The sequence below is a fragment of the Equus przewalskii genome, chromosome 6 (assembly GCF_037783145.1).
Source record: "Equus przewalskii isolate Varuska chromosome 6, EquPr2, whole genome shotgun sequence".
Lineage (NCBI taxonomy): Eukaryota > Metazoa > Chordata > Mammalia > Perissodactyla > Equidae > Equus > Equus przewalskii.
The window spans coordinates 11,185,867-11,212,866 of record NC_091836.1 but is presented as its reverse complement, the minus strand read 5'-3'; the positions used below and the strand labels follow the sequence as shown (position 1 = coordinate 11,212,866).

General features: G+C 35.7%; 1 protein-coding gene across 2 annotated transcripts in view; it reads right to left on the bottom strand.

The window, feature by feature from the left end:
- Window positions 1-8,580: 8,580 nt before the first annotated feature.
- Window positions 8,581-27,000, bottom strand: part of CNTN5 (contactin 5) — a 1,129,093-nt gene continuing 1,110,673 nt past the window's right edge. For both annotated transcript variants that reach the window (XM_070623012.1, XM_070623013.1), the window contains 4 exons: window positions 24,829-25,015; window positions 24,285-24,397; window positions 15,695-15,863; window positions 8,581-11,363 (listed from right to left, as the gene is read on the bottom strand). In XM_070623012.1, coding sequence (XP_070479113.1) covers window positions 11,260-11,363; window positions 15,695-15,863; window positions 24,285-24,397; window positions 24,829-25,015 — 573 coding nt within the window. In that variant the 3' untranslated portion in view covers window positions 8,581-11,259. The remainder of the gene's footprint in view (window positions 11,364-15,694; window positions 15,864-24,284; window positions 24,398-24,828; window positions 25,016-27,000) is intronic.

Here is a 27,000-nt window from a genome sequence, read left to right as displayed (position 1 = left end):
GTTTATATTTTTGTGTTCTACGTTTAGGTCTATGATCCATTTTGAGTTAATTTTTTGAAAGATGTAAGGTCTGTGTCTAGATTCTTCTTCTTCTTCTTCTTTTGCATGTAGATGTCCTATTTTTCCAGCATCATTTATTGAAAAGAATATCTTTGCCCCATTACATTGCCTTTGCTCCTTTGTCAAAGATAAGTTGACTATATTTGTGTGAATCTATTTCTGGGCTCTCTGTTCTGTTCCATTGTTCTATTTGTCTGTTCTTTCACCAGAACCATATTGTCTTGATTACTATAGCTTTACAGTAAGTCTTGAAGTCAAGTCGTGTCAGTCCTTCACATTTGTTCTTCGTCAATATTGTATTGGATCGTCTGATCTTTTGCCTCTCTACATAAACTTTAGAATCAGTTTGTCAATATGCACAAAATAATTTGCCTGGATTTTGATTGAGATTGCATTGAATCTGTAGATCAAAGTGGGATGAACTGCGTCTTGACAATATTGAGACTTCCTGTCCATGAACATGAAATCACACTCCATTTATTTAGTTCTTTGATTTTGTTCATCAGAGTTTGTAGTTTTCCTCATATAGATGTTGTACATATTTTGTTAGATTTATATCTAAGTATTTCATTTTTTTGGATACTCATGGAAATGGTATTGTGTTTTTAATTTCAAATCCCACTTGTTTATTACTGGCATATAGGAAAGTGATTGATTTTGTGTATTAACCTCATAGTCTGCAACCTTGCTATAATTACTTACTAATCCCAGGAGATTTTTGTTAATTATTTCAGATTTTCTACATAGATAATCATTTAATGTACAAACAAAGACAATTTTGTTACTTCCTTCCCAATATGTATACCTTTGATTTCCTTGTTTTATTGCATTAGCTAGGACTTCCAGTACAATGTTGAAAAGGAGTAGTGAGAGAGGACATCCTTTCCTTGTTCTCAATCTTAGGGAAAAGTTCCAGTTCCAGTTCCAGTTCTGTTAAGTATAATGTTAGCTGTAGATTTTTTGTAAATATTCTTTATCAAGTTGGGAACGTAACTGTCTATTCCTAGTTTACTGATAGTTTTTATAATAAATTGGTGTTGGATTTTGTCACATGTTATTTTTGTATCTATTGATAAAATCATGTGATTTTCCTTTGTTAGCCTGTTGATGTGATGATTTCCATTAGTTTATTTTTGAATGCTGAATAAGCCTTGCATCCCTGGGATAAATCCTGCTTGGTCATGCAGTATAATTCTTTTGATAAATTGTTGGCTATATTTGCTAATAATTTGTTAAACATTTTTTGCATCTATTTTCATGAGAGGTATTGGTCTGTACTTTTCTTTTCTTGAAATGTCTTTGTCTGGTTTTGGCATCAGCATAATGCTGGCCTCAGAATGAGTTTAGAAGTATCCCTTTGGCTTCTATCCTCTGGAAGTGATTGTAGATAATTGGTAAAATTTTTTCTTAAATGTTTGGTAGAATTCACCCGTGAACCCATCTGAGCCCGGGTGCTTTCTGTTTTGGAAAATAATTGATTATTGATTCAATATCTTTAATAGATATAGGCCTATTCAGATTGTCTGTTTCTTTTGTATATGCTTTAGAAAATACATGCATTCAATGTTGTAAATTTCTCTCTAAGCATTGCTTTTGCTGCATCCCACAAATTTTAGTAGTTTATGTTTTCATTTTAATTTATTAAAATATTTTTTAATAGCTTGAGATTTTCTCTTTGAAGCATGTGTTATTTAGAAATATATTAATTAATATCCATGTATTTTAGAGTTTTTCAGTTTTCTGTAATTTTTTCTAGTTTAATTACATTTTGGTTTGAGAGCAGACATTGTATGATTTCTAATCTTTTAAATTTGTTTAGGTGTGTTTTATGGCCCAGAATGTTGTCTATCTTGGTTAACGTGTCATGTGAGTCGAGAAGAATGAACATTTTGCTGTTGTTGGATGAAGAGTCTGTCAGACTCAATTATACTCAGTTGATTGATGGTGTTATTGAGTTTAACTATGTCCTTACTGATTTTCTGCTTGCAGGATATGTCCAGTTGTGATAGAGGGGTGTTGAAGTCTCCAGCTATGATAGTAGTTTCATCTATTTCTTCTTGTAGTTCTGTTAGTTTTTGCCTCATGTAGTTTGATCCTGTGTTAAGTGCACATTTATTCCTTTTAAAAAATGTTTCTCTTTTTTTTCTCCTTCCTTCCCTCCTTTCCTCTCTGTCTCCCTTCTTCCTTGCTTCTTTCCTTCCTTCTCTCTTTCCTCTTTCTTATTCTCTGTAATGTTTTAAAGTAAATCCCTCCCATCACGTCATTTTGTATCTTTTCTAAAAAATTATCTAAAACAACTAAAATACATTATTGCATCTAGTAAAATTAGTATATCATATTCTATCTAGTCTATATCCCATTTTCCCTGGTTGTTTAACAAATGTCATTTGTTATGCATGATTTATTTGAATCAGAATTCAAACAAGGTCTTTGCATTTTATTACATTTCTTAAGTTTCACTTAAAGAAGAATCCTCACTCTTCCTCTCCCTTTTTCCCCCCATACTATTGATTTATGCAGTAGACTGGATCATTGTCCTAAAAAGTGTCCCACATCCTGGATTTGGACAATACTTATTCATAGTCTCATAAAAACACATTTTTCTGTGTCCTATGTTTTCTGAAACTAATAGTTAGGTATAAAAATCAATTAAATTCAGGATTCAGGGTTTTTTAAAATCAAGAATGCTTCAGGGTAGTATTATATATTTCATATTACATGACATCAGGTGGTCAACAATCTATGATTCTCCCACTTTTAGTGATGCTAAAATTGATTAGTAGATTTAGGTGGTGCTAATCCAATGGGGATTCCTCATCGACCATTCCCGTAATGGTTTGTTTTAGCATCCATTGACAAATGTTTGCCTGGATCAATATTTCATTAGGAGTTGGAAAATGGTGTTTCCAAATCTTATTTATTTTCCATGCTCCCCTGGGAACATTTTCAAGATGAATCTGTATCCATTTATCATGACCCCATTTGTCTTTTTAACTTCTTTTCCTTCTGGCACTACTACATGATACAGACTTATCTTGTACAGTTCTTGTCCCAGACCTCAAAGCAACTATTTCTTCAAGGAGCCATGGTTCCCTTTAATGAATAATAGGGACTGTCTCTGCCCAGGTTCTCTGGTAAATAGATTTTGGTGAAATCTCAGGGCAGCATGAGCAAGGAAAATAGAAAGTAAGGCAGGAAAGAATGGGAAGGAAAGTAAGATAATGTGTCCTTAGCTCACTGCTTTACGCTAAGCTTTCATGGAGACACATCCTTGCCAAATACATCTGCATGGCCATGTGGGATGTCTCTAGATAGGCTATATGAAGAAATCATGCTTTGGAGCATCCCTAGGAGAGAAAAGAGGGGAGTAAGTGTATCTGTCTGGCTCCATCTATCTATTATTTCCCATTGGACAAAGTTCATCCTCCGGGAATTAGCTGTTTTGCATTTCTGTTCTGCATCATCCATTGCTTTTAAGACCAAGTTGGGAAGCCAAATCCTATGCCCTACACTGTGAGATTTTATCCACATGCAGAAATTATGAGAAGGATCAGAACCCTAGAGGTATGCCTGGTTGGCCTGACTTTGAGAATGGCAGTGAAAGGGTAGTGCCCAGTCCTCTAGTTCAAGCTATTGGTTAGTCCCATGCAGTGTAATTAATGGAACTGAAGAGAGTTAGTCAGCTGGGTGGCAGCTGAAGTGGAGCAAGCATCCCATGGTCTGGGAGGCAGCTGAGTCGAAGGGAGTCAGGAGAGGTACATAAAATATGTTTGATATAGAAGCTCATGATAATTTTAAAATAAAATTTTAAACATTAAGATTTACTTCTTCAATCTGAAAAGATCCATCCTTTAGCAGAAAGATATTACTTTTAGCAAGTAAAATCTAGGCTCTCTGAGTTAGGATATTGTTAGAGAGCACACATCACTTCCATCACATCCCATTAGCTGGAATTTAGTTATTTGTTTGCACTTAAGTTAAAGAAAGTCTGGGAAATGTGGTTTAGTTGTATTCCTGGGGAGAGGAGAAAACAGGTTTGGTAAGCTGGTTCCTCCACATAGGTAATGTTTAGCACTAGAATATTTCTAAAGAATTGTGGTGATGTTCTCTTAAGTAGTTATTGGTTCTTGTTAGAGGTTAATTTGAAATATGCCACAGAGATCACTGACGAGGGCATCCAGATGTTTGGCCTGATATAAGATTTTTCTGGTAATTGTAATGGATTTAATTCAAAATTAAAAAATAGATGAATAAAGATAGAAAATTGGCTATCTCAGAATATTTGTGGTATGCTACAGCTGAATCACATGATGATAAAACTTGCTAACTTCTTTTACTGTACCCCTAACATTCAGGTCAAGAAGGTATTGCTACTTTTCTGTAATATTGACAATTACAATTTAAACAATGATTAACTTGCGTATTAAAACTGTAGTTCAGTTTTATGTGGTGGGAGCAACTGGCTATTTAGTGGATTTTATTTTGATCCATTTAATGTAGTTCCATGTAAAAATTTATTCTTGCATAATTATGAATCACTAACAACATATATTTTACAAAGATATGACTCAGTATTGTTACTGTTACATAAATATTTGGGAAAAAGTAGAACACACCAAAGTGGCATGTTAAAATTTTTTTTCTGAGAACAAAAGTTTCTTTTATTAAAATCATAGGCCTACAACTAGAATATACAACTGTGTACTTGGGGGAGAAGAAGAAAACAAGAGAAAAGAAAAAAGCATAGAAAAGTAAATTAAGTTTTATTTGGTCTAAGTTTCCTTTTTTCATAAAAAGTTATCTTAAAAGAAAATGTTCTAGTATTTTATTATAAGTGGTAAAGATCAAGACACAGATATATATCTGCGTTCCCTATTAAAAGATTTTAGTGATATTTCACAGGTGGCTATTCCTCCCAAGGAATCTAAAGCAGACGGCTTTTCAAGTTTTGATTATGGAAAATATTAAATTTACACAAATATTGAGAATAGTATAATATATGTCTACTAACCTGTCACTCAGCTTCAACAATAATTAACATTCTTCTATTCTTGTTTCATAGCCAACCCTGGCGGTCCAGTGGTTAAGATTCAGTGCTCTCAGCACTGCAGCCTGGGTTCATTTCCCGGTCAGGGAACCACACCACCCATCTGTCATTGTCATACTGTGGTGGCTGTGTGTTGCTGTGATGCTGAAAGCTATGCCACTGGCATGTCAAATAGCAGCAGAGTCACCCATGGTGGACAGATTTTAGGGGAATTTCCAGACTAACACAGAACTAGGAAGAAGAACCTGGCCACTCACTTCTGAAAAAACTGGCCATGAAAACCCTACGAACAGCAGTGGAGCATTGTCTGATATGGTGCTGGAAGGTGAGAGGATGGTGCAAAAAGACCAGGCAGGGTTTCACTTTGCTGTACACAGGGTCACTAGGAGTCAGAATTGATTTGACAGCACTAACAACAAATTTTTTTGACATATTCTACTCAAATTTTTCTTGAATATTTTCAGGCAAATTCTAGACATAACATTGTACTTGTATGTGCTTCAGTATGTGTCTCTAACTGATAAGGACTTAAAAAAAAATAACTATTAGTACTATTATCATTCCCCCTTCCCTTTCTTATACCAAGTCCATATTCAAATTTTTCCCATAGGGAAAAGGTTCTAAAGGTGTCTTTTTCTTAGTTGGTTTGTTTGAATCAGGATTCCAACAAAGTCACACATTGCATTTTGCTGACATTCCTCCTCAGTTTATTTTAATGCTGTAACAGTTCACTTCCCCACTTTATAGCCATATGCCATTTATTTGGAAAGAAACTGAGTCTTTCATTCTGTAGAATATGCCACATTCAGGATTTAGCTGATTCTTTCCTGTGGCATTGTTTAAGTTCTTTTATTCTCCAGTACGTCCTGCTAAATAGCAGTTAAGTCTAGGGTTTTGATACATTCAGGGCCATGATGAAGTTTTAAAAGCAAGAATATTAAAGAGGTTGTGCAGTGAACATCCTATTCTATCATATCAAGATATGCTTAATGTCTACGCATCTCCCTTTCAGTGATTTTAAAATCAGTGGGTTCAGATAATGGCAGCCTAATATTTCTACTAAAATGTTGTTCATCAGCATCTTTTTTTTGTTTGCTGAGGAAGATTTGCCCTGAGCTAACATCTGTGCCAATCTTTCTCTATTTTGTGTGTGGGACACTGCCACAGCATGGCTGCTGCTGAGTGGTATAGGTCCATGCCTGAGAACCAAACCTAGACTGCTGAAGCAGAGTGTGCTGAACTTGCCCACTAGACCATGGGGCCAGCCCCCATCATCATTTTATGCAAGGATTTTAACATAAAATGATAATCATTGCCCAAGTAAATATTTATTATTTTTTAATTCCGTCATTCCTTTTGCATTTACTGGCTGTGATCCTTTTGTAAAGTAGAGCTATCCTTCATCAACTATTTATACTGAAACACAGTCCTTACAGGAAAGGTAGGATAAATACTTCTTTCCCTTTTTATATTTTTGTAAAAATTCTCAGAGTGACGAATCTTGCACTCAGCAAAGATAACCAACGACTTTTGTGTGTGTATCAGTATGAAATTATGGATTTTTAGACATTGCATGTGCTTCAATCCATTGCTGTCTTTTTTCTTGTTGAGCTCTAGTGATCCCTTCTTTGATAGCGGGAGGCATTTAAGTTGTCCTTTTGTCATGACCATGGTGTTTTTATAGACATAATAAGAAGTCCCAGACTCATCTTGTACATTTTCTTCCCGAGATCCTAAGTCAGCTATTTCTCCAAGAAAGTCCTGGTTCCTTTTAGAGGTAAATGGAATTTGGAGACCACAATTTGCACATTATTTATTCATTACTTGTATTATTTGTCCATTAAGGGTGTTCATTGTTCTTCTATGCCTTTGTATTGAACAAAGCTGAAAAATAGGTCATTTTCAGAAAAAGGTTAAATAAGTTATGAATTCCTAATGATATTCTTAATTCAAAGATTATAGATTTTATTTAACTTAAAAATGTCATGGATGTCCCTCTTTTCTCTTATCCTGAAAATTTACTCTTTCAATACTTTTAACATTTATGCATTAGATAGCTTAAAAATATTTTTACTAGTTATGCCACTCACAAGAAGACCAATGAATGTAGTTTACTCATTAAGGTATTTTTTTGGTGTGGGTGTATGTGTTTTGTCATTGGGATGTATGTCCCATCCCATTCCCTGGGGAATGTACTATCAAAATACTGACTTGAAATACTTATTATGTGGTTTATAATTCTTCTAGAAAGAAAAACATTTACTTGTCAACTATTTGGTTGATAGATAGCTAGGTTAATTATTTTTCATTTATTCTCAGTTTTTGGAGGTTGCTTTGTTTTTCCTTTTGGTTTAATTTTTAAATTAATGTAAAACATTTATGTAGTTCCAAAGTCAAAACTATGAAATAAGTACCTCGAGAAAAAGCCTGCTTGCATACTTGTTCCCATTTCCTTTCTCTCCCTCCTCAATAGGTAACAATTTTTGTTAGCCTTTAGTTTATTCTTCCATTATTTCTTTCAGAGAATATTAGCAAGTATGTGTTTGTATTTTTCCCACTTCTTGTATAAAAGGGAGCACATATTCACTGTTGTACACCTTGTTTATTCACTTAACACTGCATATTTTTGCTAGTCTATCTTAGGGATACGTCCCTGATGTGGGATTGCTAATTGAAAGAGTAAATCCATACAAACTTTTACTATTATCACTAAATTCCCATCAATAGCATTGCATCATTTTTGTGTTTGAGAAGATTTTGAAAATAAGGATTCCCTCGTCTCTATTGAATTGGAACTCCAAGATTTGGCTTCCCAGGTGATTTGGATGATCACTCAGATTTGGGAAGCCTAGTCTAAAGGAAATTTTTAAGGCCAACATAAAATTAGATCCAATTAATTGGTCACTTGATATGTGCTAGGTATTGTACCAGGCACTGGTGGGAGAAATCCTAACATGGTCTAATATAGTCTCCTTTGGAGGATCTAACAGCCTAGATACCAGAGAAGAATCATTCATGAACAAATCATTGTAACATTGTGTGATTGCTAGAATAACAGAGATGTACACATGGTACTAAGGGAGCACAAAAAAGTAAGTAACTCTATGAGAATTGTACCTGAGGTAGACTGGGACAGTCTATTCCTAATAAAAGCAGAAGTATGCACTTAACAAACTCTTTACAAAACATATTGAATGAAGTCTCCTTTCCTGAGAAGAAATAAATCATGAGTCTGACTGAATGCATCCCATTTGTACTTGCTTCTTTGCTTGTTTTTTTCTTTGGCATAGCTTCCAATTTTCAGGTTGGAACTACCATGGACATCTGTGAAGATTTTTGAACCTAAAATCATAGCAGCATGCCGAGTCCTAACATAATGATCTTTTCAGCATGAAAACACTACCATAATCATGAGCATACTGTGGTCTGCATAAAAGAAATAATGCCATTCATGTAGTTGACAGGAGAGAAGATAAAAGTCAATAAAAAGAGAATTATTTATTAAAAAGATCTAATGTTACAAGAACAGTACACAGAACTATTATCTGACTGTGCCTTCCACATGGTATATACCATTATATATAGTATATACAGATTATATACAATATATTTAATGGTTTGACATAGGGTCCACAGTACCTTCATTTGGGTATGCAAAACATTCGATTTCATGAAATTTTTAATTATGAGGAGTATTTTTTTCTTCATAGTTCAATTGACATTATACAAAAATACAGTCTCTTTAGTGATGTAAGACTGTGTGGTTACCATCCCATCCAAGAAAAAGCTCACCCAGTACTGCAGCTGAAAAATAATGTACCTTCACAAGGAATGTTGTTCTGCTTTCTACAAAGTAACAAGTTTGTAATACATAAGTACAGAAACATTTAAAACCTGTTTTTTTAAATAGGTTTATGATGCAAAATACACATTCTATGCATTGAGTAAAAACATCTCATATTTCTGATTCCTGTAAAATACGACATCAGACTATTCACATATTCTATATGTAAATATTCTGTCAGATATGTACCATCCATCAGATAGTTAGAAATATTGGTTAGTTTGAGTTTGCCGTATATTGACGTTATATTTTATGGGTTTTGTTTCATAAGTGTAAGTAGCAACTTGATTCTTAAAGTCCTTCATCAAGTCTAGGATAAAAAACCATGGGAAAATGAAGAAAATGGATTGATTCATCAAATATAAAGTAAAAATTATTGCCCCTTCTTTAATATTCTTGCTGCATTTTTTTTTCAGATGCACAATCTTCTCCTGAAAGTTACACTGTACTCAGGAGAGCTCATATTTTGCCTGCTAGAGAGTTAGCATCCTTCTATCTGCAAAGTCCAGCTTCTCCCACCAACGGAGGTGCTCAAGGAAGGCCACTTAGTGGTTATTATTCACAGGCTCCGATATTTACCACCTGTAGTAATTTACTATAATAGCCTGCTAACTAAAATAGACTTTAAATCACTTTTTGTTTGTTTAGGGGTATCTTGGACATAATTCCCCCCAAAGAGAATGAGTAACCAACATACATAGTTGTATGTGGCTCTGAAACCAATCTTTTAGTATGTTCAGAACAGAAACTCCAGTCTCTCCTCTAATTCTACAAGTATTAACCCCTAGAGCCAGCAGTTTGAGCTCAGTATTGCTTCCTGTTGCTTGCTGTTAAAGATACAAGTAGAACTAACAGGTTTAGATTTTATAAAAGAAAAGAAATTAGTTTTGGTTCTCATATTAATATCATCTGTTAAACTGTAGTTTCTTCAGGCTCATTTTTGGCATATGACTTTGCGATAACTATCCCACTAGTCATCTTCTTGAGTGTAATGGGAACTCTGGCACATTCTCATTTTGGTTAGAACTTCTGGAAGATATCATCAAGTAGAAAACTTTCAGCTCACTTTCCAACAGCTATCTAGGATCACTTAGGTTCAAATTGCCTGTTTAAAATAGCAAATGGGGATCACCTCCCAAATAACGTATGGCTGGTTAGACTAGCTGAGCTCCTGTACTGAGACCATGTTTCCATAGCTTAATTAAAAAAAATCAATTCATCCAAGAGGTCCTGTTTATTTTATTAGTTGGTAATATTTTATAAGTCGTATGTGATGCATAGAACTGTTTAAAAAATCAAAATTTATGTGTTATGCTTTAACCCTTTTAATTCACAGATTATATGTATGCATAATTATTTGCACAACAAATTTTTATTGTCCTTAAAATTATTTGAAATTAGAAGAAAACCTTGGATCTAATTCAACATCTGTTTTGGCTGTAGGTGGAGATATGAGAAAGCTGTGTCCTATATTCATTTCGGTTTCACGTTAGCACCCTTGGCAGCATCTCAGCGTCTGCAGTTTGAAGTGATCATATAGTTTTTGTGACTTTAAACTCTCTTGTTATTAAAAATAAACATTTACTATATTTTCAGCTAGATAACATAGTACTTGATGAAAAACAATAGCACTTAAATTCATCTGGACTCACTTTCTATTTACCTCGTGCTAATGTAAATGGCTTATTCCCTACCCTAATAACTTGCTCTAGGGAGGCATAGAGAACAATATATTGACAAATTTTGCTATTTCACTATGCAATCATACAATATTTTTTGAGAAAACTTTTGTGTATTTATCCTATAATGGACCACACAACTGAAGTATTTTTTCATATCTTCTGCTGATTTGTCAATTGGAATAATCAGCTGAAGGGAAAATGAAAAACATTAGACTCGGAGTCTCAAGCAAACTTTTCACTTTCAATTTTGTATTTATGTTTGAAACAGACCAGCTAGAAATCATTGAACAAATGGATGGCACACACTCAGGGTCATCAGATATAAAATCAAATTCCAACATATTAAAAAAGTAAACAATGCATTTGACAGAAATTACCTTTGCTTACAAAAATTCATTACATACAATCTGCATATTTTTATTGGACCAAGAACTGTCCTCTCCATTTACAAAAACCAAAGAGAAACCTGATGGATAAGTAATATTCTCCCCAACCTCCTGTAAGTGCACCATGCGTAATCCCAAGTTTTTAAATCTCATCTCAGGGTCCTGGGTCTCCATTTACACGACACTCTATTCACTGCTGTTATCAAGCTAAAGCAAAGAAAAGAAAATTAAGTGCAGTTTTCACCAAGAGGTTGAAGGAAGCATCAATGCCAAAAGCAACGTTACTGAGGATGAAGACGTGGAGAGGGTGTGGAGGGTTGACTGAGCACTAGTGATTTTCCCACCTGTGAAAAAGAGAAACATTAAATGGAGCAAATTATTTTGGTCTTGCCTGAACTAGTTAAAGAGTTGTTTTTAGGTATGTAAGACAAATGTGTGTAATATTGGTCCTACTTCTGATGAGACTGTCTCTCATAATGATAACACAAGACATCGTCTGGGGTTCCCAAGAGTTACATGAAGAGAAGAAGTAAATATATGGAACACTGTGTTGAAAAGCTATGTCACATCTAACAAACACATCTAATCAGGAGATTCGGTGTAATTTTCACTGATGATACATTGATAGAAAGCATGTCAAATTCCAGATATGAAAAATAAAATAATTTCTCTAGTGCATAATTCAGGAAATGCAGTAAAAATAATTTGTAAAAGTTTGTGGCCACAGGCATTCGTAATTTAATTACTTCAGTCAATTTTTCAACTTAATAGTAATAAAACATTGTTTAATATACTTCAGTCCTGCATCTATACACATCTGGACAGTAATAGGTCACTTCTGGCATTACTTTAAAAAGTATAAAGCAATAGAATGCAAATACATTAGCCATGGGTCCTTGATTGATTTGACTGTTTCAGTTGATCAGGCTTACATTCTAGATTCTCATGTCAAACTTGGTGAAGGAAAGCCATCTTTCATTACTCTTACTTACTCCCAGGAGAAGTTCTTCCTTCTTGACACCAAAACACTGTATGCAGTTAATGGCTTAGGTTGGTTATTTGATGAAACTCACTGATCTGAATTGATTAGTCTGAAACAGTTTTGACAGCTCCACATAATCACAAACTAAGATCTAACTAACCCTTAGATCTAACTTCAGGAATGGTTTTTCAAGCCAGAAGTCTTCTGAAGCATCATCATCATGATTGATATTTGACAAATCCTTACTACATGCCATGCACTGTACTAAGCCCTTTATACATATTATCTTATTTGATCTTCATGACATTCCTATGTGGTAAGTACTATCATTTATCCCTCTGTTGCAGATGAGGGAACTGGGGCTTAGAAAGATTATAGAACTTGCTTAAGTCATTGCGCTGGGATTAGTGGAAACAGATACTCTTATGTATTGTCTCTCTTAAAACAGTGATTGACCTTGATTAAAACCATAATGATAGAATAATAATAAAATATACCACCCAAGTTTTGGAATCATCCCTCTGTCAAGTTATCTTCTTTGGCCAGATTGAGCATAACGGAATTCTGGGCATGATTTTTGTTACTGAAATAGAGTCTAAATTTATTTTCCAGATGCTTACTTATGAGCTGAAGAATCATTTGCTTGGTAAATCACACATACACACACACAAAGCAGCAAATCTTCTTTCCTTTGAAAATTTTTACAGCTAAGGCACTAATAAAACCTATTAATCAACATGTTGGAGAATGTTACATATATTTCAACTTGTACAAAATGGGGTCATTACGAAGTGCATGGCCACATGTGAGCCATAAGAAAGGCATGATGACAAAGCCTCGCTGGACTGGTATGTGAATGCCTGATAAATAAAAACTGTGAAAACATCCTTTCTATTTATTTGAGAGTGGCTGAGTCCTTGTTAAAGCAACTGACATGACACTTTTACAAAAACATGTCACTTTCAGAATGCTAAGTAGGAGCTCTATCTCAAATTCCATGGAGAGTCCACAAAGCAAAAACGTCATTTTGGCATAGCAAAACAAAACAAAACACAAACAACAGCATCGGACTAAGTTCTAGTCCCAGCTTTAAAGCTACCTAGCTATTTCACTTGAGCAAGTCATTCAACTTCTTAGACTTCTTGGTTTTTGGAAAATAAGAATGAAACCAATTGTTGCTCATGTTTTGTGGGTCTGAGAGAGACAATACTGTGAGATTTCACTTTATCAAAGCTCAGGAAATGGGTTGCACTGGCCAAAGTATTCGTAACTAACATAAAAGTTGACAATTTTTTTTTTTCCATGGAATAGAAGTTACAAGTTAATTAAAATATACATGAGAGAATCAAGGTCTTTATAAATACTTTCAAGCTTGGGGCTGATATCATCCAGATGATACTTTAGAATGTGATTGTGTTAGAGTTGAAAGGAACCTTGGAGAGTCAAAGAATAATAAAATATTTAACTTATCAGGTGGTTATAAGGATAAAATAAGATAATATATGGAAAACATCCAGTGTAATGCTAAGAATATGATCAGGGCTCCATAAATGCTCTTTGTATTGCTGTTATTAGAAATTTGACTCTTATGAAGCAATCAAAGAGGAGAGTTGTCATCTTTTTTGCTTTTCAGAAATAATCTTTAGTCTTTTACGATGCTCTTGAAAATTTAACACCCACATCTCAAGAGTTCAATTGTGAACTAATCAATGTAGAAACATTATTACCTTTCTTGTTCTCAAAACTATACTTCTATAAATGAATCATAAAGTCTATTAAGTTTTAGTGTGGTCACAATGTATTTAAATTCTTAAGTCTTTTCACCTGAATTTCTGAAAAAGTTAGGTTCCCTGCACCTTATGTTTTTTATTTTTAATGTTTTATTTTGAAATAATTTTATATGTACCAAAAAGTTGTAAGAATAGAAAAAATTCATCCAGATTCCTTAAATGTTTATGTTTTACTTTCTTGCTTTATTATTCTCTCTATAAAAGTATACCTTTTTCCTGAACTATTTGAAAGTAAGTTGCAGACATGATATACCTTTAACACTAAATACTTTAATGTATAGTCCCTAAAATTAAGACATTTTCTTATATAACCACAGTACATCTTTAACAACAGGAAATTAATGTAGATATATATTACCTAATCTACAGACATTATTAACATTTTATCAATTGTCCCAATAATGTTCTTTGTCTCATCTGAAATTTTTATGAAATAATTTACTTACCAAGTATGACGTCGCTAGCTTTTCCTCAAGGTTTTAGTCTATCTTATTATTTTCTCCACTATATTTTTCTTCTACCTCACTTTGTGGCATCAAAAAAAAATCATAAGCATTGCCTCTGGTCTTAATCCAAGTTGATAAACATAATACAATATATATAGGGTATATGTTATATATGAATATAATAGAACCTACATGATGTCATTAGATTCTTCCCTTTAGTTTGACAATTCTGGTTGAGAATGACTGCTCAATAAACAATGATCAAATTGCCCATTAATTAATGCACATTAAACACTTTTTATACAAGACTTTAAGGAAAATTGCCTAATACTTTCTTAATGAGAGACTTGCATATTTAATTAAATCTTTTGCTTCCTTTTTTGACTACCTCAATCAAATGGTTACTTTCTTCCAAATTTGTAAAATCTCTCTTCCTTTAATTAGCTTTCCCTTGTTGGTATAATAATGATGGTAGTTGTGAAGATATGTGGCCTTGGAGACAAGCAAACCTGGGTTCGAATCCTGGTTCTTTCACTTAGTAATAGTGTGACCTCAGGCAAGTTACTTAAGTCTTCTCTATAAAACAAGATTAAAGCTACCTACCTTATATGATTGTTACTATGGTTAAATAAGATGACATATGTAAAGCACTATGACATATAGTAAAGATCAGAAAAAGCTGGAAATTATTAATATTACTAATAAGAACAAAGATATTCATACAAGTTCTGCGGATCTAAAATACAGCATGGTGATTATAGTTAATAATACTGTAGTATATACTTGAAAGTTGCTAAAAGAGTAGATTTTACATGTTCTCACCACAAAAAAGAAATGGCAGTTATGGGATACGATGGAGGTGTGAGCTAACGCTGTGGTGGTAATCATTTTGCAGTATATCAAGTGTATCGAATCAACATGTTGTGCACCTTAAACTTAGATGATGCTATATCTCAATTATATTTCAATAAATCTGGAAAAAAAACCCAAACCAAAAATCCAAAGAAGCTCAATAAAATTTATCAATAAATACAATCAAATTTTAATTTTAAAAAGCATTCCCTTTAAACTTGTGTCCCTCACTCTCTTATCTAACAACAAAGGCAATTGACAATAGAGAAGTAGGTTTGTTAAACTAGTGGAATTTCAGTTTAAAAGTAATATTGCAAAGCCCAAATGGCCACCAAGGAACTGCTTGAGACCAGGATAGGCAAGGGAATTTCACAAATAAGGGCATTATAATGAAAATGTTAACTCCTTTCTGGATTTGTAGAAATTCTGCAATTGTGGGCAGACCACTACGGTTTGTATAATTAGAGGATGATATGGCAATCAGAGTGAGAAAAGACACCCTTCAAAAATCTCTGATCCATGTAATCCATCCTGTTAATTTTGATGAGGTTCACACCATCTTGACATGGTTGACAACAGATTAAGCCTATTATGTCAAAACTTACCTGAATATGATGGTACCCTGATTTGGGAACTAGCCGTTCCATCCCCTCCTTCACTATATGCTCGAACTTCAATAATATAGACTCCAGCATCGGGGAGTGGTACTACTGCTTGAGGTTTCTGCGTTTCAATAACTTGACTGTTGCTGTGACCTTCTTGCCTATAAAAAACCTGTAATAATAACAGGTTTAAATATTTGATATTGCATTGAGGATTCCAAATGTTTATTGACTGCTTACTGTAATTCTGAGCTAAGTTCAGGGAGCTGACAGCTGAGATATATATGTCAGCAAATGCAATATGTGTCATATGCAACAGTTGAGGTATACGTAAGGGGCTATGAAAGCACAGAAGGGAGAGTTGAATTCTGTGGGTTTGGGGAAGGCTTTTCAGAGGAGACGATCTTGCACTGAGTATTTAAAGATGAGTAGAGTTCACCAGTTGGAGAAGGGGAGGAGAAGGATTCTGGGAAGAGGTAAGAGAAGATTAAAAAATACATCTAAGCAATAAGAAACCCTAACATTAGGGGAAAGAAAGGAGAGAAGAGATGTATGGGGATAGTGAGAAATGAGGCTAGTGAAGCAGGTAGTGAGGAGGCAGACCACTGAAAGTCTTTTCTTCCTGCTTATTGAAATGAATAGTATCCTGAGGGAGCATTCAAAGCTGTCATCTTCAAATTGTTTGAAAGGAGTAAAGGGAAAAATTGTTAAATATATCAATAATAAATCCTTTATAAGGTAGGGAATGGCTGAAAAGTTAAAATTTTATTAATTATTTTTACTTTTGTGTTTGCTTTTTGGTGAACTGGCATTTGGATACATTGAGAAGCAAAGTTAAGGCTTTTCTGACATCTGTTCATGGTACTAGAATTCAACATGTATTCATGGCAAACAGAGTTTCAGAACTACAAATTAGGGTGGGCCCCATGGCTGAGTGGTTAAGTTTGAGCGCTCCACTTCAGTGGCCCAGGGTTTCGCCCGTTTGGATCCTGGGCGCGGACATGGTACTGCTCATCAGGCCATGCTGAGGTAGTGTCCCACATGCCACAACTAGAAGGACCCACAACTAAAAATATGCAACTATGTACTGGGGGGCTTTGGGAATAAAAAGGAAAAAATAAAATATTTTTTAAAAAAGAACTACAAATTAGGACAGAATTATCCTGTGTTTACATGTCAGAAAACTAAAGTCATAGAGGTTATGCGATTTATACAACATCATGTGGCTAGTTAGGGAAGAAATTACATTAGAAGATCATATTTTGACAATCTAGTTCAGAGCTATTTCACTATGTTATACTGTTTCTACTCATTTCCCTCCAATAAATCTTTTTTTTTTTGAATAATAGTCAAGTAGCAGCAGTTAAGATATTTTTAAATGCAGTTTTATTCAGTTTCATCATTTTTGTGCTTTTTCATAATTGTCGGTATTATAATATGATTGCTTTGCATAATGGAAAGAGTAATGATTTTGCAGTCATGCAGATCTGGATTCAAAACAATCTCCTACAAAAAGAAACAAAAAACAATCTCCTACACACTCCTGTCTGGGTAAATTTGGGCAAGCTACTAACCTTTCTAAGCCTCAAGTGCCTCTATTGTATAGTAGAGATAATAACACCTATTTCATGGTTTGGTTAGGAGACTGAAATGAGAAAATGCATAAAACACCTTAGCACAGGACCTGGTGCATGGTAAGCTTAGTAAGAGAAAGCTATTTCTTCTGTTGCCATCATTGTTCACTGTCAATGGTCGGTTTTCAACTGCATCATAAAAGATGGACTGCCTTGGGAAGCTAGACAAAAATTTATAATAGATTTTTCTTATAAAAAATGTGTTTTGAGCTTGAACTAACCCACATACAAGAAAAGAAAACTTCCGAAAAGAATTTTTTTTTTTTTGTATGTTGAAGCCTGCCTGCACTTGATCCTGCCCTCTGCATTCTGGTAACGTATGCTCCCTCCATTTCACTTCTTTTATCTTTCACGGATTAAATTTACTTCAGGGTCTCGGGAGAGAAGTAGCTTCTCTTTAAAAGTATAGAACGTGCAATAATTGTGTCTACTGAAATCCTTATAGGGAAGGAAGCTATAGCCTCAATGTGGTTGCAAAATGATAAGAGCATCATCAAATACATTTATTGGGCATCCCATGTGGACCAGGCACAATACTGGAGATTCATCAGAGAATAAGACCACATGGTTCCTGCCCTCACGACATTTACAGTCTGATAGTGGAGACAGATAACAATGTCATGAAGTGTGATGTGTACTGCAATTGGAAGCACATTTGGTGGGAAAGCCAAGAGCCGAGTGGGTTCTTGGGATTTGGGATATCAAGATCAGTTCTTGGAGGATGCCTATAGCAGGTTCTTTTGGCTTAAAAAAATGACAATTGTATCAGAATTTATGCTTCTCATTTTGACTGTAGCAGTATAATGAATTAGAATTCTGATCTACATGAGGTAATTAGAAAGCAAATTTATGGCAAGGGGAAAATATGTAAATTGGTGAGGATTGACAGGGGAGTGACTATTTTAGAGGACATTGTTATTATGGTTCAATAAATTACAGTTCTTATAACAAAGAAAAATGCAGCCAGTAATGCATATCTAATGTTGCTGTGAAATCCAGAGTTGAAGGAAAATTTGTGGATCAGTTGAGATTTAGGAAGAAAAGGTAAAGGCAGGAAAAATAATCAGTTAATGATAGCAAAAGGAGTTTGAAATTAAATGTGGATTTTACCAATGCAGCCAGGAAGCTGTAGTACCATACGCTGGTAAGTAGGTACACTAAGTGAAAAGATACATTAAACTAATGGTTAGTCTCAGATGCTTTAGAGAATCTTGGCTCATTTTAAAATCCTGATTTAGAAAAGATGAATGAGAATGAGAAATATGAGAAGGTTAAGGAGTTATCAAGACATGTCAGATATAGTTATTGACAGTAAGGCGGGAGTACTTTGAGAATCTGGACATTTATAGATTGACGGTTGCAATGACAGCCATCCTTAGGCATGAAGGAAATTGTCTAATGTATTGTCAAGACTATTCTCAAATTCTGCTTAAAGAGCTGAAAGCAGTAGGTTATCCAAAGAGATGATCCTAAACAAGAGAATTAATGCAGTACGGCTCTTCTCAAAGGCATGATCTGGAAACAACTAGTCTATATGTCTGATGAGTGAGTGTGCTTAAAAATATAGCAGAATACATTTTTACTGGTTTCACCTACAAGTGCACCAGAGAAGGATGGATCCTGTTAAAGGGAAGAGTTGTTCACCAGCTTAGCATCCTGGGAATAGTCAATGAGACAACTGCTCTTCTCAATAGCGGGTGAGAAATGCAAAGCCCTAATGGCAATGGGCGGGTGAGGAAGAGTCAGCAAGATGAATAGAAGCTGGATGAAAAGCAGTTGGGTAGTACAAGTACCAGTGAGAAGCCACTGGGCTATAGGGCGGCCAAAAGCACTTTTAAGAACAAGACTCCCTAATGGGCAATTTTCAGAAGTTTGCTTGTATGGTGTGCCTTTTACTTTATCACCCCCTGCCAACATTTCCATACAATCCAATATAAATATATATACATTTGACATTACATAAGCCATTTGTTTTAATTTTTAAAAAGTATTATGAAAAGTTTTAAGCATAATCAAATGTGGAGAGGATAGTGTAAGCCATTATATGTAAGTTATTTTAATTTGTAGGACTCATAGGAAAGAAGTTGAGTTCCACATTTGGAGTGAATATAAGATGAAGGAACAGTTGCAAGATATAGGAAATCAATGAGACTAGCATGGCCAGAGACTTTAGGCTCCATGAGAAGCTGGTGAAATATAGGTGTGGGCGTCAAAATTCCACAGGGTGTGGAATACAATGTCAATCCAAGCATACATACGTCTCAGGAGTCTAGAAGGCCTTGGCTGCTAGCTAAGTTGTATAAACAAACAAAAACTTCTGTCTGTATTGGTGGATCATATAATATCTGGTAAACTTTGAGCCTGATTCCCCCCTACTCTCCTTGGCTCTGTAAATGGGCAGAAAGTAGTGGTGAGGGTACAGATGGCCAGTGAAGGGATTGTATAGCTAGGGAAGGATATTTTCTAGATGTCAACTAGAAAAACAGGACTTTGTTTTCTTGGATGTAGCCTGAAGCCCTTGTCCTGAATTTCTTCTGCCTACTGAGTCTTTTCTGAATGGAGAAAAGTTTCTCCTGGTTGGGGAGAGGATATTTGCACAAGTGAAAGCATAGCCCCGGGGCATTTAGTATTCATTTTCCCTTTCACTTGGGCATCAATTTGTACTGGGAGAATAAGGTGAGGACAAGATGGCTATTTTACCTCATAATCTTCATAAACTTCTTTCATAGAATGAAGAAAAATAACTCACCATTCTCAAGATCACTAAGGAGAATTATGGCTGAATATACTTTGGTCTATAGCTTTGTTATTGGTATTTCTTCAAGAATGCCAATAACAGATGTATAATACGTTATATGCCAAAATTAGTAAGGACTGTAGATACAGACCCCAAACTGGGGGATTTATAAAAATGAAGTTTTCTTCATTTAAAAACATTTATTTGAAAAAATAAGTCAATTTAGGAAATTTTTTATTTAAAGTTTTTTTCTACTTTACTAAAAATTTATAAATAATATACTAAAATATGTGGCTGATTCTGAATGGAAAATGTAAACAAAAAGAAAAAGAAAAAGAAAATGTCACACATTGGTTGACTTGAATAAGTCGTAAACAAGCTAAATACACTTCCAAATTTGATCCAGCTTTTCAAATGGGGAGTTATTTTATTTGAGTAGGAATAATTTGTAGCTATGTCTACAAGAGACTACCCTTTTCTGACATTTTTCTGATTCTCCATGCTTTTACTCTTACTTGTTAACGAAAGCTATGATGTTTTGAAATTATTGTTATTAAATCTAGAGGTCTTGAACAAAATCCCCAGAAGTCAAGGATCCTTGGACAGTCTCAAATAGCAGTGAGAAATTTCACTACTAGGTAATACTTAACATTTATCTGAACGGATTCGATTTTAATGTGTTACCTATGACACAATTATATATGGCTCAATTCCATCCTTCTTTTGCGATATTCTTGGTTGCTTTCCATGTCCTTGATAAGATTTTGTGATGAGGACATCGCCTTTTTCCTCTTAACACCTTTGCACAAAATTTATCTTATCATCATGTCTTTCTCTGGTAATATCTTGTCCTTATGCATGTTGCTGACATCTCAATCTCTGAAATCAAGTAAGGAAGTAAGATCCAATCTTCTGAGAAAATGGATTGTTTGAATGTTAAGTTCTGCTGTTTTATCTTATTATCTTAGTATTCTATTTTTGTGGTTTATTTTTTGAAAATGAGTTGTATCCTGTGTATAGTATCTTAACTATAAAAAGGAAGAGTTTAGTGGATTATTTATGGATCAAGTTTATGGAATTCATTTTTTTCCCATATTTACCATTTTTCAATCATTTTCACAATCTGGAAGACTTCTAGATGAAGGCTTTTCTGAATTAACCTAACTTAAACTGGACTTAACGCAAAAGGTGGAACACACAACTCTTGCATTTTAAAACTCAAGCATTGACTCCAACGTTCCAGCTTCAAACCCGCATGCCATACATTTCTAGTGGTCCCTTTTGCTTATAAAAGTAAAGCAACTTGGCAGAGACAAAGAGCAAAAATGAATTTACTTCTCTTTTTGATATTCCAATTAATTGTGGAAGCTCTCCCTTGCCCTGATTAGCAGGACAATCTCTACCTCAGATTTTCCAAGAATCCCAGGGAGCAAATTCAGTCTTAATGGGTCAGGCCTAACTCAAATTATCTCATGGAAGGAGAAATAATTAGTGTGCTACAAGTCCCTACTTCTGTTCATCTTTTGTGACTGCCACACACTATTGTGCTTCAGAAGAGGTGGCTCACTATTACACTGGTGCCATTCGAGGTCTGGCAGTAGTTATTTGGCATGTGGTAGGAATCAAAGAGGAAGTCTTCTCCCTCTGAGTACCACGTCCAGCCCTGGCCACACATTTGTGTGAACCTCCCTCAAGATGGTACAGCTCTTTCACTGCAATGCAGATCCTTGCCGAGGCCACAGTAGTTCTCTTCAAAGTCATGTTGAGAAAAGAGGGCTCTAAGCTTGTGTTCTCTGGATTACATCTCTTTAGTTTATATTCGCAGCTATTGTTTCTAATCACGTTCCTGTTCCATTGTGTGTGTGTCAGGAGGAGCTTTCATCCTTAGCCACCTGACCTGTGAAAACCAGACCTTCCCAGGAGAATCCAGGCTCTAAGCCCCAGTCATCAGTCTGAAGTCCTTCTTCCCTCATGGGGCCTTTTGTGTCATTCCTGCCAGTAGGTCGCTCATTGGGGATTATCTTATCCATCAGAGGTTCAAATAAAGTTTAGTTGCAAAACAACAGATTTTGAGGTCTCACTCCATTCATGATCAGCAGACTCCTTTCTCAGGAACCAGCTCTTCCTTTCAAGGGACACAAAGAGGTGCAACCATTTCAAGAAAATAAAAGAAAAAAATTCCTCTCTCAATGTGTGTCTACTTGTCATTACTTATACAACTAAGATGGACCATGTTAGTGATTCTTCTCCCAGCAAGAAGGTATTCCAAGTTGACTTGTGCTGGCTTCATTAAGATAGAACTGGCAGGCAACTTTTAAAGATCAGTTTCTTTTGTTAAAATATTTTCAAATTTCACCTAACCAGGTACTCTTCTTCAATAACAACAAGAACAATAGTAGCTATTTTTCAATGAGCAACTTCTATATGCTAAGTATTTTACATGAATTATTTTATTTAAAACTTAAAATAATCCTGTATGATACATATTATTATTGCCATTTTTGAAGTTAAAAAAATGAAACTCAGAGAGGATAAGTAATTTGCTCCAAGTTACACAGCTAGAATTTGAATTAAAGTCTGTCTTACTCAGAAGTTAGTGCTCTTCTCCACTACACCACAACAAATGGGAAGGCCATGCTGGAAAAAACACAAATCTGATAATATACACTTATGAGTAATTGCATAAGATACTTCTAGTTGGGTGAACATTAATTAATTTATTCATCCATTCTAGAAGCATTGGGGATAAACTGATGAGTAAGACAGAGTTCTTGCCTTCAATCACATATAGGCTAGCTGGGGAGATTTTCACATATAAAGAGGAAGAGCAATGACAGAGATAGAAGGTGCTGTTGTGAGCAAAGAGAGGGGTCACCTCGCCTGGGAACTCTATTCCTAACCTCCCATCTTCTCCAGGTCATATGGCATTTCTCTTCTCACCTGAGAGGTGTCTAGAGCTGAATGGCTCTTCCAGGTGGCCATATGCTTTGATCTAGCACTTTCTTGTGTTCTACTTGCCTCTCCAGTTTGGGAGATTGCTCGCCATAATTCTGATAATATTAAATTGGTTCTTGGATAGTCCATCATCATTTCTGGCCATATTGCTATCCCTAATCATTGAAGGGTATATTTGCCTTAAAGAACAAGTTGTGAGGACATGGTCTTTGGGGAAGGGTATGGAAAGAAGAAGTCTAAGGGCAGAGTTTAGGGAATGGCTCACCCACCTTCCCCCAAAAGATCAAACTCAATATTCCTGAGGATTAGGACAGATTTGAGTGTGTGTGTTTGAGGATGAGGGTATCTGTGATCCATACTAATTACAATCTGTAGGAAATGCCACAGTTTGTGTCTTAAAACATTCTTCATGGGAATTACTTACCTTAAAAAATATATTCCATTTATAACTTCTTCAGTTTTTAGTTTTAGGATTTTAGCACTTTATATACAAAGTGCTGTTACCATCTTTGATAGTTGAAAAGCCACCTAAATGAGGGTTTTTAGTCTAAATATTATCATTGAAATATTTAAAAGTTCTGCTATAATAATATTCAACTAATGATTCTGTGTGAAGTTTAAGACAATAAATAGAATCTGACGTATACAATGAGAATTTGAAACTCAGCCAATTCTATACATAGACCACATATATTTTAAAATCAGAGACAAAGTTGTTTTTCAAAACAAACTGTCGAAATGTTTTCATATTTCCAGATCTCTTGCTGGCACATAGCAGGATGACCATATATGAAATGTTGTATCTATTTTGGAGCTCGCTATTTCTCTCCATGGACTCTTTCCTATCCAGTGTGCTGGCCTCAGCATTTTTTTCATCTTGTTTCTCTGCTAATAGAAAGTCTGTCTACTCAAAGTAAGTCATCCAGTCTTTGCCATCTGCTGGCACAGTTTGTCTGCTGGGAGAGAACGCCAGGACTCTCTGCTTAAGTTCCGCTGGTCCTGACACTGAATCATGGAGCCGTCTTCACCTTGTATTAAAACTGTTGTTGCTTTTCCTACCCTTTCCCTTCCTATGCCTTGTGCAGTTGGAACTGATTTTGATTGTCTTGGTTTCCCTACTGCAGGAAGTCTCTTTCTAAGATGCAGGTAGAAAAAGATTGAGAAAAACAGGTATGTTAATGGATTTTTTATGCCTTATTAATTATACATCAGCAAGATAACAATTTTCAAGATGAGTGTCTATCCAAGAGAGTGAAGGAACACTGACCTTGTAGCCCAGGACTTCAGATTCGTTGGCTAATGGTCTGACAGGTTCCCAGCCCAGAGAAAGCTCAGAGCCTTGTTGCTCCCACCTGAGGTTGCTGGGTGCTTGACTGGGGGCTGCAGAATAAAAAGTGAAAGTGAGCTGACAAGGAGTCTTAAAAACATTTTTTCACTTCAATCCTTTTGACTATTTCAATCTTGTCGTTGGCTGGCACCATAGGCTTCCTTCCAGCTAGAGTCAGATAAGGAAGGTTTTGCTCCAGGAGTGTCATTTTAATAGCTACTCTACTGAGCTTTTGAACCTGAATCCTTTTATCTCCCTTCTGTGTCAAAATCGCTTAGCCTCATTTCACAGGAAGATAACCTTTATCTACTGTGAATGCAAAATTTTCTGAGCTAGTTTTGGAATTCAGATCTAAGCATTGAAGCAAGACTATGAATCAAGACTCCCCTTCAACTCTGCTTGTGATGTACCACACGTGGCTTTCAGAAATGTTAGAAGATGTTTCCCTTTTGTCTGAAACAAACAAAAAGCCCAGGTCACTTACGGGATTTCTTGGTGGTTGCGCTCACTTCACTGCTAGGTGGCCCATATCCAGCTCCATTATAAGCCCTCACTGTGAAGTGATATAGCGTATTTCCTTCTAATCCTGTCAGGATGACAGATGACTCGTTCCCCCTAGTTTTGACTGTTTCTGCCGCATCTTCTTGTTCCATGTCTTTCCGATAACCAACCTGTCAACAAATTATCACATGACAGATTAATTTTAAAGTTTCCCTGTGCTTCTGATTGTTGGAACTTTTTTTTTTTTTTTTAATATTTCTCAAACCCATCCCTAGGAAATCACTCTTGTACCATCCAATTAACAGGTCCTACTAATGAGGTCAAAATAACAGTCGTAGTCGCTGACTAATTTGCATCTGTGTGAATTGCAGCACTGGGGAGTACTCAACCAAGGAACAAAGGGTGCTACTTGTACCCTGGTAGCATGAAGAACATTAAGGAAAAGTCGTTCAAAGGAATCAATGAACTGCTCTTCTCTCATAGGTCATCAGAACCATTTACTGTTCAGAGCCATGGAGCTTTGAATGAAATATTTGAAAAAGAAGAATGAACAATATTTCCTCCTGACCCCACATAAGTTGAGGCACACAAACTGTATGAGTTTAATAGAGAAGAGGTGACAGAACATTCACGACCTGGACAGAACATTAGACCCTAGAGTGGTCTAAATGTGGAGGAATCACATTGCTAGGATATGGGAGGGAGGCAGAAAGGAAGAGCTTTTTGTCAAAGCACAGTTTGTGCATTGAGATCATCTTTCCTGGTTATAAGCTATCATTAGGGCTGATTTCATACCAAACTTGATCCTCTGGTGAGATTCAGGAGTTTTTTCTGGGTAACTGAAGCTTAACCCCGTTGAGACACCAGAACTTAACCATGCATAAGTGCATAAAAGTGTGGGTATTTTTCCCTCTACTTATTTACTGTGCTGGAAGTAATGGAAGAATAGTTCTTTCCCCCGGTTAATTACTGTGGTGAAGGAAGTGGATCACTGCTCCCTTTCATCCTTCTGCAAGTGCTTTGTGTACCGTAGAAGCTGGAAACCCAAAGAGCACATTTTGCAGATTCTCTTTCAGCAGAGGTTGCTGCTACAAAATGTGGGCAGCAAGGAGTTTGTTTCAAACTTGAGATATTTTGGAGTATGCCTAGGACTGCCATTTCTGGTTGTGGCCATGGGAGGTCATTATAGGCTCTTATCTCTCAGGAAAAAGTATTTGAGTCACCATGCCATATTAAAAGGCCTGTACCAGCCTAGACACTGGCTGAAGGCAAAGGGAATAAGAAAGGGATAAAGGAGGAAGGAAATTATAATTGCAGCTTTATGAAATGAAGACTGTAATAGCCATATTTCTTCCTTGTACTGTTTTTTATATAAATATTAAATAACACAGGCCCTTCCCTTTTTTCTGATATTTTTTATTTATTTATTTTTTTGGTGAGGAAGATTGGCCCTGAACTAACATCTGTTGTCAATCTTCTTTTTGCTTGAGGAAGATTATCACTGAGCTAACATCTGTGCCAATCTTCTTCTATTTTGTATGTGGGATGCCACCACAGCATGACTTGATGAGTGGTGCATAGGTCCATGCCCAGGATCAGCACTGGGGATCCCGAGCCGCTGAAGCCAGGTTCATGAACTTAACCACTATGCCACCAGGCTGGCTGGCCCCCATGTTCTGATATTTTATAGAGAGTGGGTTGTGGGTAGGTAGTTTTCTAATAATGTAGTTCATTAAAGGAGGAATAAACCTTTACCCTGAGATGGACAGATTGACTAATGGAGTTTTGTGTCTCCCTTTTAGGGAGCTGGTGAGTATACCTTCATTTGCATAAGAAAGATTTGCACTGTGTCAGTATGCAACATCATTGTTGTTAATTGTTGCTTTTGGGGAATTGTTGAATGGGGAAAAGAATGTTTATGGATGTTGAATAACCAAAGGGATATGGTACATTAATGTTCAACATCCATTTCACCCTCATTCTAGTGTGTCTTCCTGCACTGAAGAAAATGGAAAGATAAAAACCATATTTCCAAGACTCCCTTGCAGTTAGGGCTCTGAATATGTTTTAGATTCAGCCAGTCAGATGAACATGCCTGATATTTGAAATTAAAAGTGACATGGAGGTTGAATGTTCACTGCTTCTGCTTTTTTGT